The following is a 20,675-nucleotide window of genomic DNA, read 5'->3' on the forward strand; positions in this document are numbered from 1 at the left end:
GAGAATTTTGACCATCAACTGTGTAGTTTGAATATCTGACCTGAACGTAGAACTAGGTCTTATAGAATATGATCAAAAGTGATGCTTAAAACAAAACCCTTTGAAAAAAAGGACGACCATCGAAATACATGAAGCCCACAATGTAAAAAATATTCATGTTTATCACTCCAGTAGAAGTTTAAATACTACTGCTGGTGAAATTATTCAGTCATCAAGCTCATAGTCATTCTAAAAAAAGTAAAAAACAATCCACTGGACTTTGTTTCCAAGTTTGAAGACGTTTCTCTTCCCATCCAGGTAGGTTTTTCAATTCAAAATGTCAGAAATAGCTCTATAGAGTGGACCAAAAACAAAGCCTGGTTTTTGTTTAGAAAACATGCAAATAGAAACGGATGAACGGGTCCCCCCCTTTGGAATGGCGGTCGTTTGGCTTCTTTGTTAGCCTGCAATGCCCCATACCTGTCTATGTCTCTGAAAGGGGGGTCGTTAAATGGGATTGCTGGCCTGGCTGAATAGGTGAGGTCTTCTGTTCTCCTGTAAAGGGGTTGGGGCTGCAATGATAGCGGGAAGGAATCAACTCTATCGCTGCATTGTAGGTTTTTGAAAGCTTCCTTTACGCCCCTCTCAAACCACCTGTCTTCTTTGTCCAAAATGTGGACATTCTGGTCCTCAAAAGAATGTCCTTTAACGCCTCCAGTAATGTATTTCTGCCTGATTGGGAATAGCAAACGCCTACGATGTAGGATTTCCTTTGGAAACTGTTCATTAACGCTGAAATCCGTTCCTCTCAGATCTCTTTCCCGACTCCTGACCTGCTCTTTTTGTTTATAGTGTTCAAACTTAGCCACAATTGGTCGAGGAAAGGCTTTATCAGGCTTCTTACCTTCAAGCCGGTGAACCCGATGAAATGGGATGTTTTTTACCTGATCTGGCAGGTTTTAGCTTCTGCTGAAGGAACTCACGGATTGTCACCTTGGGATCCTGCTGCTGCTGTTCCAGGATGTCTCTAATAGTCCGCGACTGAATGTCCAGAAGATTCGTTCATCTTCTTATTTTCGCCGGACAGCTAGATCGTCCCCTCTGTGACCTTCGCGGCTTCGTTCTCTGCGGTAACGGAGGCTAGCTGCGCTTGGCTGTATTACAGCGACTCTCTCAGGGCTTTATGTGGGACTTCTACCGAGGCGAGACGGGCGTCACGGCTCGTTAGCTTTTTGTCAATGGTTTCCAGGACGTCACTGTTGCTCCTGTCTGGAGGCAAAGTAGAAGCAGCACTTGTTGAGGTAGACCAGCAGCGTTTGAATGATGGTGCACCTGTGGAAGTGGGATTTCTAGTTCTCCCCATTATGATGTCAAAACACTCGTCCAGGTAGCTCTCCAGGCTCGTCAAGGTCTCCTCGTCCAGTTTGTTTCCACGTAAAATTCGAGACAATTGTTAATGTTTAAACCTGACTTTGTTTAATTTACAATTATTGACTTGTACTTGCCTGAGTGGATTTGATTTGAACTTCATGTATGTCGCCATTTTAAAGATCTCAGCCGCTCATTCCGCCAATCTGTCAAAAAAAAAGGTGTATATTAACCGCACAGTCTTGTCCAGAGGAGGGCGCTCTTCTGTGTTGGGCCATGCGCCTGTGGAGAGGCTGTTTCTCCAATATAAAGATCAGAGCATTCCTCTTGGCTTCATTTTCTTCGTTTTTTTCTTAGTTTTATAACTAATTAAACGGTTTCACATCTAACTTTGCATCATCCTTCAAAAAAAATATTTATTTTTGGTTTGTGGTGAATAAGTTGGGGCAAAAAAAAAAAAAAAAAAGAATAAGTTGGGGCAACACCGAGTCCAACTACAAAAAAAAAATGTCTGGATGAAACTAATAATTTTGATGGTTTTTATTCTTAAAAACCAACAGGCTGTAATGAAAATGAGCTCAAATGAAACAAAACTAATGAGTCTATTTTTAAAATGTAAGGAGCAGAATTAAAAAGTTGACTCCAGTAAAGTATAGAGAGCCAACGTTTCTACTTCAGTAAGGTAACAAAGTGTCTGTACTTTGTTACTTGACGCCTCTGTATCTTGGAGCTCCTTATCTTCACGTCTTCTCTAAACAGTGAGGGGGGGGCGGGTCAGGAGGAATTCTGGAATTCAAGGTGAAATGAAATGTTTTTTTTATCTGCTTCAGGTCAGCATGAAGTTCACCTGACTGAGGACAACCTGATCAGATCCTCCCAGTAAACAGTTTATGTGAATCTGTGCAGAAACTTCAGCCAATAAACAGAACATTCACCTTCTAGTCAAGGTTTATCTGCAGGTGATAATATCTGATCTGTACGTGTCTGAAGACACGGCTGGAAAGATTACCCCCCCCCCCCCCCCCCCCACACACACACACACAGATAATAAATCATCTCGTCCAACCCCCCCTTCTGTCACTTTCTCTATTAGCTTTACACATTTCCTCGTTGATAAAGACACTTCTGAATGTTTACAGCTACACTTATAACTCTGTTTATCACTCTGACCTTGGTGTGACCTCTGAGGAGGCGAGTTGAAGCCAAACCATAATCATCTGACCCAAATCCAGGGAACAGAAACAATAGCATCAAGTTTCTGACTCCAAGTCTGCCGGCTTCAACCCAGCAGTGTCTGAAGCATTGTTGCCATGGTTATATGAACGCATTATGGTCGCCTTTTAAGCATTGATGCTTCCTATCGTTATGCGTTTAGATTTGGGGAGCAGGGGTTCACAGCGCCACCTGCAGCTCTGACTTATTTACTGCATGGCTTTAAAAAAACAAATCTACTTTATTTATCCGAACCAATCCCATCATTTCCCAGTGTTTGTTTATTTTTCCCTTTGCTAAAAGGTTCCAGGTCTCAGGTTGCGTCCAGTCACTGCCTTTACAGCAATCCCCCCTCCTGAGCATGCATGTGAAAACAGTGGAGAGGAAATTAACTTTCTCCTTTCCTAACTTGAGTTTATTAACCATTCCAATAATAGCAGGATTAACAAACAGGATTTTTGACCCAATCAGGAGATTTTTACATTGTGCTAAACTTTGCTGCAGAAGTAGACGGTCCTCTGGAAGACAGGAAGCAGCAACCTCTGCGTTTCTTCTCAGCTCCTTTTATGCGCTAATTGGCACCAAAGCTCTAAAGCTTGACCGATGCTCTGCCATGTTTTGATTCTTTTTGTTTGTTTGGCTTTAATCTGAGAAATGAAACTAAAACAGAAGCTTTTCTCAGCTCTGTCATTTAGCTTCATTTCCATTTCATGTTGGTGCAGAAGCCTTTCTTGTTGACATTTGCATCATAACCAGAAGTAAATATATATTCTGTACATGTTAAAAATTATAAAGCAATTATTTTTATACGTCTTTTCAGAAGATCAACCCTTTTTTCAGGCACTATAAACATTCTCTGGATGTGTTTGGAAAAATGTGTATTTTTGATGGAAAGGTTTAGATTCTGTAACCAGAGAACCAGAAACAGCAAACAGCTGTTAGCTCAGTTAGCTCCAGTGGCGGCTGGTGGGATTGTTTTTCCCCAGAAGGGGCTATAAATTCAAAATAGACATATACAAAAAAACATTCAAACCTATACTAAGTTATCACAGCAGTATATTTATATGAATGCCAACAACAAAAAAAACAACATTATAAAACACTTTATAAAAACAAAACATAATTTCATGTACAGGTTTACTTTTTGTCCATAAATCTTGCCCTTCTGAGGCCGTTTTCTGCATGGTCCTAACCTATTGTGTCACAAACCTAAAAAAAATTATGTACCAGTTTAATATTGGAAAAGCTATTAGTTAGCTTTATATTTTTTTTTATATAAAAAAACTATTTCTTTTCTGAGAATGTGTTTATTTAAGAGCAACTATGCAAATTAACAAACATCTAGAAAAAGTAGACTAGATTCTATTATTTTCCATGTGAATCCCTGATTGTTCACTCTTCTTTTCCTTTTCTACAAAGTGCTTTAAATCAGTCCTAGCTGCCTTTATCCACGCTGGATCAGATCCTGACGTTTGAAAAAGGAGGCAGGGAAAGCAGGATAAAGTCTTAGCCTCGCTGCATGCAGTTAGCCTCGCTGCACGCAGTTAGCCTCGCTGAAGGCAGTTAGCCTCGCTGCACGCAGTTAGCCTCGCTGAAGGCAGTTAGCCTCGCTGAAGGCAGTTAGCCTCGCTGAAGGCAGTTAGCCTCGCTGCACGCAGTTAGCCTCGCTGCACGCAGTTAGCCTCGCTGAAGGCAGTTAGCCTCGCTGCACGCAGTTAGCCTCGCTGCATGCAGTTATCCTCGCTGGACGCAGTTAGCCTCGCTGCATGCAGTTAGCCTCGCTGCACGCAGTTAGCCTCGCTGCACGCAGTTAGCCTCGCTGCACGCAGTTAGCCTCGCTGCATGCAGTTAGCCTCGCTGAAGGCAGTTAGCCTCGCTGCACGCAGTTAACCTAGCCTTGCTGCTAAACCAGGTCCTGAAAAAGAACGTTTCTTGCACCATTTCTCTCTCTCTCTCTCTGATGCGTCTCCAACTCCCGCGACTCAACCTGTCAATCACCCGCAAAACTTCTGCGCTGTGGCGGGAGATGGTGAGCAAATACACTTCCTGTCACCTCAGGGTGCACCAGAGCTGCGGCCTGAGCTCACCTCTCCTTCTGTATTGCAGAGGAGCTGTTAACCAGAGTAAATGGGCAAAGATTTTTGCTCCCTAGGGCAGAAATACGTCACCAATTTGATGAAAAATTTAATGATGCTTTACTAGTCATTAAAGATTAAACATGTATCTTGCACATCTAAGAAATGTGTATGTATTAATATATTTTGAAATATATTAAATGTAAATTTTTAATTTTTGTGGGTGGGGGCGCCCTCTATTGGCCAGACGCCACTGGTTCGCTCTTGTGTTTAAGTGGAGCTCAGACTGATGTAAAGCGGCGCTCTGGGTCACATGACCCATTCAGTGACAAGTCCGACCCTCTTATGTTACATTGACGGGTTTTAGGAGAGAGAAACCTGCATGGAGCATCATTACAATCCAAGAGCTGAATGTTGACTTGAAGAATAATTTAAAATGTCTGAAGCTAAGCTAATATTTGGGTCAAAGGTCACAATTTATTGCCTTAAATGACATCTAATCAAATCATTTTAATCATATCATCCTTGGAAAGTTTTCTACTTGAAACCCAGCTCCTGCATCAAGTCACTGACTCTGCAGCAATCCCTTATACCAAACATGCATTTGGTAACAGTGGAGAGGAAAAACCTTCTTTTAACATAGAGGATTTTCTAGCGGAACCAGAAGTTGGAATTTTCTGCTCTTAATTTTCTAAAATTAAATCAATTAAAAAGAATGATCTGTTTATCCAGATAGATTTCTAGCTTTTCTTTGGAGGCTTTAGCACATTTTTTGGGAGAGGAAGTAGCGTCTGTTTCCAACCGCATCTTTGCTTTTCAAATAAACTTGTGTAAAAGAAGATATTTTCTCCGGAATCATCTTAGTTGGATTTTAACCTAAAGTGCTGGTTTATTACTGTAACCATGACAACATGGTATTTACAAGCGAGCAAAGTTAACCTAGTTCTTTCAGGCTTAGTGGAGTCAAACATTAAAAGGGTTTACGATCCTTAAACAACGGCAGCAGCTGGTTCTGGTTTCAGGAGGTTTGATCCAGTTTATTTCCCAGTACCTTAATGCTTCAGGTCGTCCTAGAGGTCAGATCAGGTTATCCCATCATATTGGTATAAAGTCATTTTCATTTTTTAAAAATGTCAGTTAAATCAACTAAACAGAATAGTTCTACACAGATTTTATTTTTTATCCAATAGCCATTTGTTTTATTTTCTGCCTTCATGAAAACAAGAAGTTTTAGATAAGAAAATGACATCAGACCAAAAAAATATATATTTTAATACAAAAAAATTGGGTTTCGAACCCATTTATCCCTTTAGTTTTGTACTTTGACTAAAGGGATTCACGCCCGTTGAGGTAGTTTAAAGTATATTTTTCGTACAAAACTAAAGGGATAAATTTGACTAGCATCCACGTATGCAAATCTGACGTCTTGTGCATGCGTTTTGACTGGTATGCTGATCTGTGTTCTGTTAGATCAGCAAAAATGACTTCCTAATCTTTCTTCTTTTTTTTGCAGTGATTTAGGCAGCTAAAGAAAATTTGGACTGTGAGTTTAACTGATAGACTATATATCTAATATATCAAGGTGAAAGGCGGCTCTAGAATAGAATAGAAAATCCCTTTATTGTCCTACAATGGGGAAATTCTGGTGTTTACAGCAGCAAAAACATTACAGAAACAAACGTGGACGCAGGAAAATGTATAAGAATAACATAACAGGTGATAAACTAAGGTGTTTTTAATCTTATCTTTAAAGCAGCTTCAGTTTTAGCACTTTTACAGTTTTCTGGAATTTTATTCCAGATAAATGAGCCATAAAAACTGCTTCTCCACATTTGGTTCTGCAGAGTAGATTTGAAGCAGGAGACCTGAGAGGTCTGGCTGTCGATCCACTGCCAAACAGTCTGTAATGTATTTTGGAGCAAAGCCATGCAGGATTTATAGACTAACAGATCAGCGTACCCCACAGCCGGCTTTGCTGAACCCGCTGTGTTCTCTGCAGGTCTCGGCTACGCCTCCATGGTCATCGTGTTCTTCTGTAACACCTACTACATCATGGTCCTGGCCTGGGGCTTCTACTACCTGGTCAAGTCTTTTACCTCCACCCTTCCGTGGTCCAACTGTGAAAACGACTGGAACACGCGTAACTGCCTGGAGATCTTCCACCACCAGGACTGCAAGAACTCTAGCCTGGCCAACACCACGGTCGGCAGCGGGAACCTGACCTGCTCGGACCTGGCCGACGCACGCTCGCCCATCATTGAGTTCTGGGAGTGAGTTCTCTTTTGGGTGCGGCTGGGTCGGCGTTAGCATCGTCTCCGTAAACCATAGCTGCCTTCTGTCCTCTCACTGTGCAGGAACAAGGTGCTGAACATCTCGTCTGGTCTGGATGAACCCGGGGAGTTTAACTGGGAGCTGATCTTGTGTCTGATAACCGTCTGGATTCTGGTTTATTTCTGCGTCTGGAAAGGAGTGAAATCCACCGGAAAGGTAAGCGTCAATACGCTTAATGATTGTTTTTTATTCTGTTTAAAACTAGAATATTAACTCCAGTGGAGCGAAGAAACCAAATGACTGACCTTTGAACTTTTCATGGTTTCAGCCACAGGATATACGTTCAGAGAGGCTTAGTTAGAGCTGTGGTCCTATCACACTAAGCATGCTTGTAGCGACAGTGGAGAGGAAAAACTCCCTTTTAACAGGAAGAAACCTCCAGCAGAACCAGGCTCAGTGTGAGCGGCCATCTGCTGAGGCCCACTGGGGTTCAAGGAGACAGAAGCAGACATAGAAAAAGAAGCATAGATACAAAAGGCAACTGTCAACCAGCTCCACAGGCGGCCCCGTCTATTAACATTAGAGCCTGGATGAACGGGTTTGCAAAAAATAACAGTGATCCAGACTGGCTGCCATTAAAAATACATATAGGTATCTATTTAAAGATACAGATACACAGATAAATAAATGTTACATTTACTTATTTTAATGATGCGTTTACAATAGCAGCCTTTCAAAATGGCCGCCCACTTCCCTCCAACTCTCAGCAGAATCCCCTCCAACTTCCAGCCACTGCAGTGACCCCCTCTAGCATATCGTTTCACCCTTTAAGTGAATTACAGGGTCTGACCAGGGGATGATGCTTCTCTTTAGATCTTAATGTCCACAAATCATAACAGAAAGAATATTTTAGTCGAAAGATTGATGTTTAAAAAGGAATTGTTGGTAGGGTTGCAAACTCCCTGAAAAAAAAGGGACAACTCAAGCTGACCCGATTGTCTTCACCCCTTCTGGTGTGCTGATTTTATTTTTTTTAGCACCCTTTTGTGTGTGAAATAAATTTTTTTTTTACTATTTGACTCAAATCTGTTTTGAATTAGATGTATATTTGTGAGTGACACGAACACATGGAAAACAATTCATTTTAATACAAAATAACAAAGTTTGCTGAATAAAATAAATATCTTAAACATAAACCTGTCCTGCTTAACTTCACACTGTAAAAATTAATATTGATAATATTAATATTTCAAATAAGAAATACAATAAACTCTACAAAAACTACAGCATCATCCACTTAATAAAGAATGATCACATTAACATTTCACAGTGAATTACTTTCTATTTTCTAACGTTAGACCCAATGTCAACGTCTAACTCAGCCAGACTAAAGTTAGTCTGCAGACTAAACTATAGGATCCATCGGCTATAGATGGATTTATTGCTTAGTTCATCTACTGACTGGGAAATTACCAGTGGAATGTCTTCCTGCAGACAGAAAACTGCTGGTTTTAGCAGCCAGGTGCTGCACAGGGAGGTTTTTTTACTGGGCTTCTCCGTGGGAGTGGGGAGTACCAACATGGCGGACAGTGGCTTCACTTTTTTGGGTCAATCAGCAATCCAGTGAATAAATAGAGATCAGTATTACATACGAGACATATTCCTATGAATAACTTCATGAGTCCAAATAAACTGTGTTTAATTCTTTTTTCTTCTAAAAATTATAAAAGAGGAATTTAAAGGAAATTTTCAGACGGATTGTTTATGTAATAACCAGGTTATGAATCCTTTAACCCAACAATTACAAAAACTACTATGAATATAAAACCAACACTTTAAGATTGGGTAAAAACTGGGAATATTCATTAACATCTGTAGCCATTAATGCTCATATGGCAAATATTTATTTAATTTACTTATTAGTCTAACAGATGGTATAACTGTATATTTTCCAGTCTGTGCAACATTTCTCTATTCATCCTGATCAGAGACCTAAGAGCGTCATCAGGCTGCAGTCACATGACCAGTGCAGCGTTGCTATAGCGACCTGAGAGGGGGAGTCAGTGGTGTGATGTACCGGGGAGGCCTGTGAGGTGGCGGGATGTGATTGGCCAGCTGATAGGAGGGCAGCTTGTCTGCAGTGGGACGTGACTGGGATGTGTGCATGTGCTGCAGTGAGGCCCGCTTCCTCCACCTGCTCCGTCTGCAGCGGCGCCGAGCTGCTGCAAGGACACCAGGTTCCAGAACCATCTCAGAAAACAGAACGGAGACCAAACTTATTATCCTGAACACGTACATGGCAGCTGATGAGCCGAGGAAACCCTGAACGCTGAATGTTTCACCCGCTGGGGTCTACTTCACAACTTTCTATTACACTGCAAAAACAATCTAGAAATAAGTGAAACCTTTCTTAAGTTAGGTGTATTTACCCTTAATAAGAACAGGTAAATAAGATGATTTGCCAATAAAATAAGACAGTTAGATAATATGCACCTGAAATAAGACAATGCAGTTGTGTTTTCTTATTTTAAATCTAAATTGTCTTGTTCCATCGGCAAAATGTCTCTTTTACCTCCTCAATCGAAGAACAAATGCACTTAAAAAAAAAAAAATGACTTATCTTGATTTCGATTTTTTTTTTCCAGTGCTCCTGCAGGATGTTTGTCCTTTGCTCTCAGCAGAACTGTTAGAGGTGAACGGCTACAATCTGTTACTTTGCTAAAATAATCCTGAATTCAGAGAAAACTCCACAAAATATGCAAGTAAAGTTTAATTATGCAACACATTTCACTAACTCTTACACTGCAAAAGAAATAAAATCTAAATAAGGCAAGGCAAGGCAAGTCTAATTTATTTGTATAGCACAATTCAGTACAAAGACAAAGTGCTTTACAGGATTAAAAATAAATAAATAAAAAAAATAAAAAATGCAGAAACAAAAAAAAAGAATATTAAAAACATAAAAATTTGTTCATTTTTCTTCTAATAAGAGCATTTTTTCTTGAATGAAGCAGTTAAGTTATACACTTTGCCAATAGAATAAGGCAATTGACATTTAAAATGAAAAGAAACAACTGTGGTCTCTTATTTCAAGTGCATTATATCTAATTATCTTATTTTATACTTATTTTAAGAGTAAAAACGCTCAATTTAAAGGTGAATTTACTTAATTTAAGAATGTTTTACTCATTTTTAGTTCATCTTTGCAGCGTAAGGAGGCATCTCTACCAGTAATTATCATAAGATAATTAGATAATATATATTTGAAATAAATATTGCAATTGTTTTTTCCTGATTTAAAATGTAAATTGTCTTGTTCCATTGGCAGAGTGTCTTACTTACCTCCTCAAATGAAGAAAAAATGCACTTATTTTAATAAAAATTATTATTATTTAGATTTAAAAAAAATTTTAGTGTAGTAAATAAAATCTCTGTCACAGTGACGGACCTCTGGAGCTAAAAGCAGATGGTAAAAATGTGTCCTTAAACACAGTTCCCTTCATTTCTTCTAAATGTTTCCAGGTTTTCATACAGAGTCAGAATTATACATACAGATCAAATAGATACTTGCAAATAATATGCAAATAAAGTTTAATTATGCAACAAATTTCACTAACGAGATCCTTCAAAGTTCTGAATATAAACAGAATATAAGAGTAGAAAAACACAGAGGAAAGTCGTCTGCTACTGTAGCAGGAGCATCACCACCATCAGACAGCTGAACTGTTGAAAAAACCCAACTTAAGTGACAGACTCTGCATCACACTGATAACACCAACAAAAAAGAACTTAACAAAAAAATTTAAAACATTTTTTACCATGTATGCACGGCTTTAACGTATAGATTTTTTTGTTTTTGCACAATGCAACACTTCCATTGCTACGGAAGAGGATTAGGGCCACTGGAAAAAAAAAAAAAAGGTTAACTGATTTTTAAATTTTATTTCAGTTTAATCTCAGAATTCTGACTTTAATATCAGAATTCTAAGATTAAAGTCAGAATTCTGAGATTAAAGTCAGAATTCTTAGATTAAAGTAAGAATTCTGACTTTTTTCCCATGTTAAACTGAAATAAAATGTAAAAATCAGTTAACTTTTTTTTTTTTCAGTGGCCCTAATCCTCCGGTACATTACACCTGTATCAATACCATCTTAAAATAACCCTGTTTTGCATTAAATTAACGCCTTAAGTTTGCAAATTTAAAAACATTTCTTTGGACTTTCCCCTTAAGTTTTGATAAAATCTTTGATGTAGTATTAAGGAGGATTTCATAAAAGACTACATTTTATCCACATGATATTTATGCACTGGAAGCAATTTAAATCTAGATAAGTCATGTTTTTCTTAAAATAAGTGAATTTGTTCTTATTTCAAGTGCATATTATCTAATGATCTTATTTTAAGAGTAAAAATACTCATTCCATTGGCAAACTGTCTTATTTACCTACTCAAATTAAGGGTCTCACTGGAAAAAAGATCAAGAAATAAGTAAAAATTTCTCAAATTAAGTGAATTTACCCTTAATTTGAGTAGATAAATGAGATGATTTGCCAATTGAATGAGTATATTTACTCTTAAAATAAGGTATTTAGATAAAATGCACTTGAAATAAGACAATGTAATTGTATTTTCTTATTTTAAATGTAAATTATCTTGTTTCATTGGCAAAATATGTCTTTTACCTTCTAAATTCAATAACAAATGCACTTATTTTATGAAATAATGACTTATCTAGATTAAGATTTTGTCCAGTGCTTTCTTTAGCCGATGTAGTTTTTTCAGATTCACATAAAACTACTGAGAGGATTTTACACACAATGCTCACACGACTCTCAGTCCCAACACAAGCAGTGAGAGCTGCTGTTACCAGCAGGCGACCTAAAGCTGAGCCCAGCAGGGCGAGAGAACCTGACACACCATGAGGAACAGAGGGGGGAGGGGGGTCTTTTCACGAATCCTTTTAAATCCTCCTAACTTCACTAGGAGTGTACGTGGTAATGAGATTAAAATTTATTACAAGTTTACCTCAAACAGAATAAAAAGATTAGCCTTTTTTTACACCAAAATTCTAATATTTCTGACAGTCCTTATATGGTCACAGATTCTACCGTTGTTTGTCTTGAGTCTTTGAGTTTTTATGGCACTAATGGCTCGTTTTTTGACAGTAAGCAGACAGGAAAGTGGGTATGAGATAGAGACAGGTGGGATTCGAACCCGGACCGACCGCGTCAAGGACTAAAGCCTCCATACATGGGTCATGCGTGCTAACCGCGGCGCCACCTGCACGCCCAAATGCCCCCTTTTTGACCTCAGATATTTTCATGTTAGTTTGACTTTCAAATGTGATAGAAACAGACGCACACACTGCAGCTGCAATCACAGGGTCTATTATAGATAACTGTCAGATCAGCATACCTATAGTCAATACGTTGGCGCAAGATGTCAGATTTGCATTTATCCCTTTAGTTTTCTACGAAAAATAGACTTTAAGCTACCTCAACGGGCGTGCATCCCTTTACTCATGTACAAAAAAAACTATTCAAGGTCAGACCGCCATACACTTCTAAAAACACCAAAAAGTTATTATTTCGATTTTTTTCATACAAAACTAAAGCGATAAACAGGTATTGACTATGGGTATGCTGGTCTGACCGGGTATGCTCATCTGACAGCACCAGGCATACACTGCAATATTTTCAATCGTTGCACGCAGCTACAGCTCCCCGGATTTGCTGCTCTCCGTGGTCCTGAAACACGTACCGCTTCGTATCCGGTTTATTTTCCTTCACCTGATCCCCTCGGATGTTTCAGCTCCTGCACTTAGATCTCATCCTTGTTGAGTTGTTTTAGGTCAGAAAACAGCAGGAAGCCCTGAACGTCTCTGCCCCCATCCTCCTTAGCCCCTCTTATGTAACCAGCTTTAGTTACGGTCCAGAACCCTGAAGGGGCGAGTCCAGAGAAAACATCACAGTATTAGGGGAATTTCCTCGCTTTGGTATAAACTGAAGGTTTTAATCTGCTCTACATCCAGCAGCTATGAAATGACATCTGATAACAGTAATCTAGAACAGCAGGTTGATCCAATCAGAGCATATTGAGAACATGAGATGTTCTCTGATGGTGGTGATCCCTGGTTGATCACTCAAAACAATTTAATGTAATGGAGACAAGTTCCCAGGTCTCCTGTGGGGGTCACTATTGGTCTGTTTACTAAAGGCTAGTTGAGCCGCAGAGTGGAGGGGGGGGGCTGATGGTCTGAATGCCCCTGTTGAACCTTCAAGGATAATTTGGCTGGTCCAACTGAAAATGGGAAAGGAAAGGGGGAAAGGATGGTTTAATGGAAAGGATGGATGATGGATGGATGGGTGGGGATTTATGGATGGAAAGGATGAAATGGTTGGGGTGGGGGGGATTGGAAAGGAAGGATGGAAAATGAAAGGGTGGGTTTGGGGAAGGATGAATGGATGGAAAGGGGTGGTGGGGGGAAAGGGTGGATGGATGGGATGGATGGTAAAGGGTGGGTGGAGGGGTGGGGGAATGGATTTGGTGGGGGTTTATGGATGGGGGGGATGGATGGATTTTGGATGGTGGGGGATTGGGTGGTGCAAAGGAAAGGAAAAAGGGTGGATGGATGGGGTTTGGGTTTGGGGGATGGATTGGGGTGGGTGAAGGGTTGGGGCCCTGGGTGGAAAAAAATGATGGATGTTGGTTTTTTGGGTTTGGGGGATGGATGGTGCAAATGGGGTTTGGGTGGGGGGATGGATTGATGGGTGGTGGGTTGGGTGGGGATGGGGTGAGGATGGGGGATGATGGTGGATGGAAGGGGATGGAAATTTGGGTGGAAAGGTGGAAAGGAGGGTTTTGGATGGATGGGTGGATGGGATGGGTGGGGTGGGTGAAAGGGGGTGGAAGGGATTTGGGGGATTTTTAAAGGGGTGGATGATGGGTGGGAAGGTGGATTTTGGATGGGTAGGTTTGGGTGGAAAGGAAAAAGATGGGAAAGGATGGTGGGTTTGGATGGATGGTGGATGGATGGGGGATGGATGATTTGGGTGGATGGGTGGGTTTGGGTGGATGGTGGATGGAAAAAGATGGATGGGTGGATTGGGGGGAAGGGATGAAGGGTTGGGTGGATGGGGGGATTGGGTGAAAGGGGTGGTGGAGGGTGGATAGATGGGGGATGTTGGATGGGTTGGGTGAGGATTTGGGTGGTTGGAATGGGATGGATGGGGGGAATTTGGGTGGGTGGATGGATGGAGATGGATGGATTTGGGGGATGGATGGGGGATGGGTGGTGGGTGGATGGGGATGGGAGGGGTGGATGTTTTTGGAAAGGATGGATGGAAAATGGATGGGTGATGGATTTGGGGAATGGAGGGGGGATGGGATGGGGTTTGGGTGGATGGGTGGAAGGGGGGATTTGGATGGAAAGGAAAGATGGATTTGGGGGATGGATGGTGGATGGATGGAAGGATGAAGGATGGTTGGTGGAAAGTTTTGGGTGGATGGATGAATGGGTTGGTGGATGGATGGATATGGTGGGGTGGTGGTGTTTGGGTGGATGGTGGGGATGGGTTTGGGGTGGATGATGGGGTGAAAGGGATGGTGGGGTGGTTTATGGGTGGTGGGGTGGCGGATTGGGTGGAAAAGGGAAAGATGGATGGATGAAAGGTGGTTGGACAGGAAGGTGGAAATTTGGGTGAGTGGTTGAGAGGAAGATTGAGTTTTGGTTATTTAAGGGTGAAAGGTTGGGGTGAAGGTGGGTGGTGTTAGGAAGGAGGAGTGGATGGTCTGAGGAGAAGGGGGATTGGGGGAGGATTTTATTAAGGGAAAATGGCTTGGGGGATGGAAGGTTTGCTCTGGAAAGGTGGAAGAAAAGATGGAGGTGGGAAAGGGTGGGTAAGGATGAGGGGGATGTTAAGGTTTGGGAAGGAGGAATTTTTGGATATTGTGGTAGAGGAATATTTAAAGGTGGGTGGGGTGTGGGTGGGTGAAAGGGGGAGGTTGTTCTGAAGGAAGATGGAAAGGTGGGGTGGTGGAGGTGCTGGAGGTAAGTTGGTTTGGATGGATGAGTGGTTTGGTGGGTAGATTTAAAAATTTGGTGAGGTAAGAGGTTAAAAGAAGGATGGATCATTAGGAAGGTTTTGAGGATTATTTTGGGAGGGTTTGGGGGGATGGGGGAGGATGGTTGGGTGTGGAGGAGGATTGGAAAGGGAGTGGTGGGGAAGGGTGGGAAGGGAAAATGTTGGGGATGGTGGTGGGGAGGTTGGGGTTTAAAGGGGAAAATGGTGTGGGAAAGGTTATTGTTGGGAAATGGTGGTGGTTTGGGGAAGGAAGGAGAAGTTATTGGATGGGCGTGGGAAGGGATGGGAGGAAAGAGGGGTGGAAGGGGAAGGAAGGATGGTGGGTGGATGGCCCGGTGATTAAGGAAGGTGGAGGAGGTGGTGGGCAGGTGGAAGGATGGTGGAATGGATTGGGAAAGAAGGAAAAGGAATTTGGGGAAGTGGTTGGGGTGGAAGGAAAATGGGGTATAGTAGGGTGGGGTGGGGAAAGGGTTTGGATTTGGGCTGGCAACTAGGAGTATGGAAAAGGGAGTTTGTTGGATGGATTACAACCTGGGGTCTGGTGGATTTAAGATGGTTAAAGGTGTAAGGGATGGCAGGATTTTTGGGAGGTGTTTGGTGGGGTGTGGTTTGGAAAAAGGGGCTGGGTATTTTTAAAGGAGGATGGGTGTGGAGATATTTAGGGTTTTGGAGGTGGTTTAAAGGATGGAGATGGAGGAAGGTTTTGGGTGGAAAGTTTGAAGGGCATTTGGGTTTGGTTAGGGATGGAGGGAAAGGATGGTTTGGGTGGGAATGAGAAGGTGGAAAGTAAGGTTTAAGGGTTATGGCCCAAGGGTTTCTGTTGGGTATGTGGTTGGACGGGGAGGAAGGAGTGGAGGATTTTTGATTTCTGATGGAAAAAGGAGGGTGGGAAAGGTTTATAAAAAAAACAACCCCCAAGTAAGGGAAAGGATTTTTGGGAAGGTAAGGTATGGAGGAAAGAAGGGGGAAGGGAAAATGGGAAGGGGGATGGATAAGTTTTTGCAATTTTTGGGTGGTTGGAAAGGAAGGATTGGTGGGAAAGGAAAGGAGGTTTGGATTGGTGAGGTTTTGGTTGGGGGTGGAAGACAGGTTTGGTTTGGAATGGTGGATTGGGGGAGAGGGGGGTTTTCAAAGGTGGCCCCCCTGGTTTGTGGATTGTTGTTTGGAGTTATATGAAGGAGCAACATAAAGGTTTATTGGTGGAAGAATGGGTTTGGGTGGTTTGGGAAAATTTTTAAGGTTTTGGAAAGGGTGGGGCGGGGTTGGGGGAAAATTTGGGGGTTTTGGGTGGCATGGGAGGGAGGAAGGTTAGGGAGGATGGATTTTAAGGTGTGGAAGGTGGATATGTTTATTAATTGGGGTTTTTTTGTGCAGGATGGAGAAAGGTTGGTAAGGAGAAAGGTTTTGGAACTGAAAAGGGTTTGGGGGAGGGCAAAGGATTAGGAAAGGAGGAAGGTGGATGGTGAGGAAAGGTGGATAGGGGTACGAGAAAGGATGGAATTTTATTGGGGTCTGGAAAGGGTGGGTTAAAAAATTTGGGGGCTGGTGATGGTGGTTGGGTGGATGGTTTAAAAATTTTTTGGCTTTTAGGAAAGGTAAGGGAATGATGGTGGTGGTGAAAAAGGTGGATTCTGGATGGGGGAATTGGGATTTAAAGGGTTTGGTTTTGGTGGGATGGTTGGTTGCTGGAAGGTGGAAGGTTGGGAGGCAGTAGGGTGGAAGGGATTAAAAAATGGAAAATTTAAATGGCTAATGTTAAAGGCGGTGGGAATGGTGGATAGGTTGGAGGGATGAAAGGGTTTCATTTGGGGATGGAGAGGTGTGGGAAAGGAAGGGATGGCTGTTTGAAAATTTCTGGCTTAATGAGGAAGGGTGGGAAGGCTTCCCGGAAAGGGTTCAAAATGGGAAGGGATTTATTGAAATTTGGATTTATGGGTGAGGCGTAAGGTTAATTCAGGAAAATGGGAAATTATTAATTTATGAAAAGGGGGTTTGGAGGTTCTTTGGGTGGGAGGAAGAATTGGGATTATGGAATTAGAGATTTAGTTTTTAGGAGGCTGGTGGAGGGAAGGGGAGTAAGAGGAAGGCGGGTTAAAAGGGGATATAAAGGCTGGGGGCAGTGCTGGCAGGGGTGGAAAGCAAGCTAGGAAGGGGAAAAAAGGGGCCTGGAAGGCTTTGGTCAAATTTGGAAAATGGAAGGGGCAGAAGGATTTTGGGGAAAAAGGTGGAAGCCCGGAATTTTCAACTTTTAAGGTAAATTATTATTTTAGGGATTTAAAATTAAAGGAATTCCGGGAGAAAGGAAAAAGTCGTTGCAAAAAAGCCCCCGCGATTTTTTAACCCCTTGTGAAAAACCCCCCCCCAGCAACCCCAAACCCCCCCCCTTTCCCTCCCCAATCCGGCCCTCTATCCAAGGAAAAGCTCCCACCCCCCCCCACCCTGTTTTTTGAAACCCCGTTTTTTCCCTCTGGGGAAAGGGGCCCCACAGGCAAATGAGGTTTAGAAACAAAACTAAGAAAACAGTTTTTTTTTTCCCCCCGGCCATTGCCGCCCTTTCCCAAATAAATCCGACCTGACTGACGGGAAAAACTTTTCAAACCCGGGTTTTCAATTTTTTCCCCCCCCCGGGCCCTTGCCCCCCCCTCAACTCCGACCTGCCCGGGCGGGCACTTTACAACCTTTTTTTCACTATCCCCCCCCCCCCCCAATCTGTCCAGTACTTTTTTTTAAAATTTCCTTTTTCCCCTGTTTTTCATTTTTCCTTTTTACCCGTTTTTCATTTCCTTTTATATATTTTTTATATATTTTTTTTTAACTGTTTTTCATTTCCTTTCCTTTTAATAAAATCTAAAAAATATTTTTTAAAATATTTTTTATTTTAATTTTTTTTTTCACGGGGAAGGGTGTTATGGAAGTCCCAAATCTCATTTATTTGTCAAAAAGAATATAATGCCCAAAAAACTTTTTTTCTTTTTGAAATTTTGACTTTGGGTGGATGGATGGAAGGAAAGGTTGGGATTTGGTGGGGTGAAAGGGTGGATGATGGATGGGGGATGGGGGATGTATGATGGATGGATGGTGGATGGATTTGGTGTTGGAAAGGGTGGATGGGGTGTGGAAAAGGAAAGGGTGGGGTGAGGGAAAGGTGGATGGAAAATGGTGGATTTGGGTGGATGAAATTGGGTGTTTTTTGGATAATATTTGGGTGTTGGATGATGGGTGGATGGATGGATGGGAAAAGGGGGGATGGATGGATAATGGTGGGTTTGGATGGGGTAAGATAGGGATGGGATGATGGATGGGGGGAAAGATGGTGGAAGGATGGTAGATTTGGGGGTTGGGTTGGAGGGGATTGGGTGATGGGTATGGAAAAAGGAGAAGGATTGGATGGGGTTTGGGTGGATAGATAGATGGGTGGAAAGATGGGTGATTTGGGTGGATTTATGGATGTTGGATGGAAAAGATGGTGGGGTTTGGGTGGATAGATTTAAAGGATGGGTGGATGGGATGGATAGATTTGGTTGGGAAATTGGATGGAAAAGGGGTGATGGGGTGTTTTGGATGATGGATGGTGGGGTGGATGAAAAGGAAAATGGATGGAAAAAATGAAAAGGGGAAAGGGTGGGTGGTTTGGAAGGGAAAATTTTGGGGTTTAGGGGTGGATTGGGTGGAGGGTGGAAGATGGGGGATGTTGGAAAGGATAAAATTTGGGGGTGTTTTGGGTGGATTGAGGGTGGAGGTGGGGTTTTTGGGGGTTTTTTGGATGGAGAAAGGATGGGGTTTGGGTGATGGGTTGGGGTTTGGGTGTGGTTTTGGGGGATGGATGGGTGGGGTTTGGGTGGATTTAAATTTGGGTGGAAAGGATGATGATGATGGTATGGGATGGGTGGATGAATGGAAAGGGTGGATGGAAAAGGAATGGTTGGTTTAAGGGATGATGGGTGGATGGATGGATGAAGGTAACTTTTTTTTTCCGTCCCCAAAAGGGCTAACCTTGGCCCGTAAATTTAATTGATTTTGGAACTGGGGTTTAGTTTTTTTTTATCAACCTTTGGGGGGCCCGCCCTTTCATTTTTCCCCTTTAAAAGGAAAGGGGGGTTTAAAATACAAAAACTTTTTAGCTTTTTTGGGGGGGAAAGGGGTTTGGGCCCCCCCTTCCATAATACCCTTTTAAAGCCAAAACGTAGGGGGGCAGAAATAAAACTGACAAATTTAAGGGTTCTTTCCCCAAACCCCGTTCAAAAAAAAGCCCCAGACACCCTCCCCCAAATTTCAAAGCACAAAATGCTTCCCCTTTTCTTATTTTTTTAAAAGGGGAAAAAATTTTCGGGTATTTTAAGGGTAAAAAAAACCGGTCCATTATGGGATTGACACGAATTTTTACCCCGGGCCATGGGTTTTTAAAGGCCCCCGGAAAAGGGACCCTACTGGGCTTTGCCTTCCTAAAAGGGGGCCCCCCCCAAACTCGCCCGGGGGTTTTCATTTTTCCGACCCCTCTGGTTTCCCGAATTTGAATTTTCCAGCCCTTTCAGCGTGAAAGTTATCTAGGTTTTTTGTTATGGTTTTTTAAAATTTCCCGAGTCATTTGTTAAACCCCCCAATTGTTTCAAATTTTAATCATTTTAAACAGCAGGGTTTGGGGCCAATTCATTTTTTTTAAAGAGGTTTTTTTTCCAATGAAGCTCAGAAAGAGGATTTTCCCCTGTAGAAAACATGTTTTTGTGTTTCAGATTGTTTTACCAATGCCCCCCGTTTCCATACGTGGGTTCCCCATCATCCTTCCCGGTCCGAGGAGTCACTCTTGGGCCCGGAGCCCCAAAGGTGGCATCATGTACTACATCAAAACCAACGGGGCCAAATGGGAGAAAGGGTCAGTTTAGTCCCCCCTGCTGGCAGCTTTGGGGCCCCCCAAAAAACTGCCAAAACATGAGTCCCGCCTTGAAAACCCTTGGGCTTTCAAATTTGAAGCATCTTACTTATCTTTATTTGTATTTTTTTAACACATAATCAGCTTTAAATTAATCTCAAATCTGAGAGGAAATAACAGAAAACTGTTTGGAAAACATTTCTGCTATTTTAGAAAATATTTCTCCATCATGGACTCCTAAACAAACAAATTCTGCAATATCCACTATTGGCTTTTAACTCAGCAAACTTCTCACCTGTGACCTCTGACCCTTTTCAGGGGGGAAATGCCGGCCCCCCCAATTTTTCTTTTTCCCACGCCCTCGGACTGGGAGCGCTGACTGCTTTAAAGCCAACCCAAACCCCTTTAACAATGACTGCTAAAAAGTAAAACACAGGGCTTAAAAAATTTGGGAAAACCCCCCTCTATTTTAGCCAAACCCATCTATCTCTATCCACCCATCTTAAACCTTTTTGTTAGAGAACCTTTAAAATACCCAGGGGGGAAACCCGCCAGAAAAAAAGAAGGGGGGTTTTATTTTTTAAGAACATTTATCAGCCCTAGTTCCAAAAAAAAAAAACACAGTCCCAAAAACCCTTTTCAATGTCCATAATCTTTCAAAAATTTATGTTTAAACCCCACCTGGGTTTTTTCCTCCAAATTCCCCTTCCCCACCAACCCTGACGATTTTTTGACCTGACATTTGAAAAATCTGGGAAAAACGCGGGGATAAAAATTAAGGATAAGTTTAGGGCAACCTAAGTAAACGCTGAAAATAA

The 20,675-nt window shown here is 42.0% G+C and overlaps 1 protein-coding gene across 1 annotated transcript in view; it reads left to right on the top strand.

Moving 5' to 3' along the window:
- Positions 1-20,675, top strand: part of slc6a8 (solute carrier family 6 member 8) — a 57,387-nt gene that overhangs the window by 20,350 nt on the left and 16,362 nt on the right. The window contains 7 exon segments of the mRNA XM_038271243.1: positions 6,634-6,904; positions 6,989-7,127; positions 12,585-12,611; positions 14,948-14,990; positions 19,812-19,868; positions 20,177-20,244; positions 20,247-20,278. Of these exon segments, the coding sequence (XP_038127171.1) occupies positions 6,634-6,904; positions 6,989-7,127; positions 12,585-12,611; positions 14,948-14,990; positions 19,812-19,868; positions 20,177-20,244; positions 20,247-20,278 (637 nt within the window).

The sequence above is a fragment of the Cyprinodon tularosa genome, unplaced genomic scaffold (genome assembly GCF_016077235.1).
Source record: "Cyprinodon tularosa strain WSP-4 unplaced genomic scaffold, ASM1607723v1 ctg796, whole genome shotgun sequence".
Taxonomy (NCBI): Eukaryota; Metazoa; Chordata; class Actinopteri; order Cyprinodontiformes; family Cyprinodontidae; genus Cyprinodon; species Cyprinodon tularosa.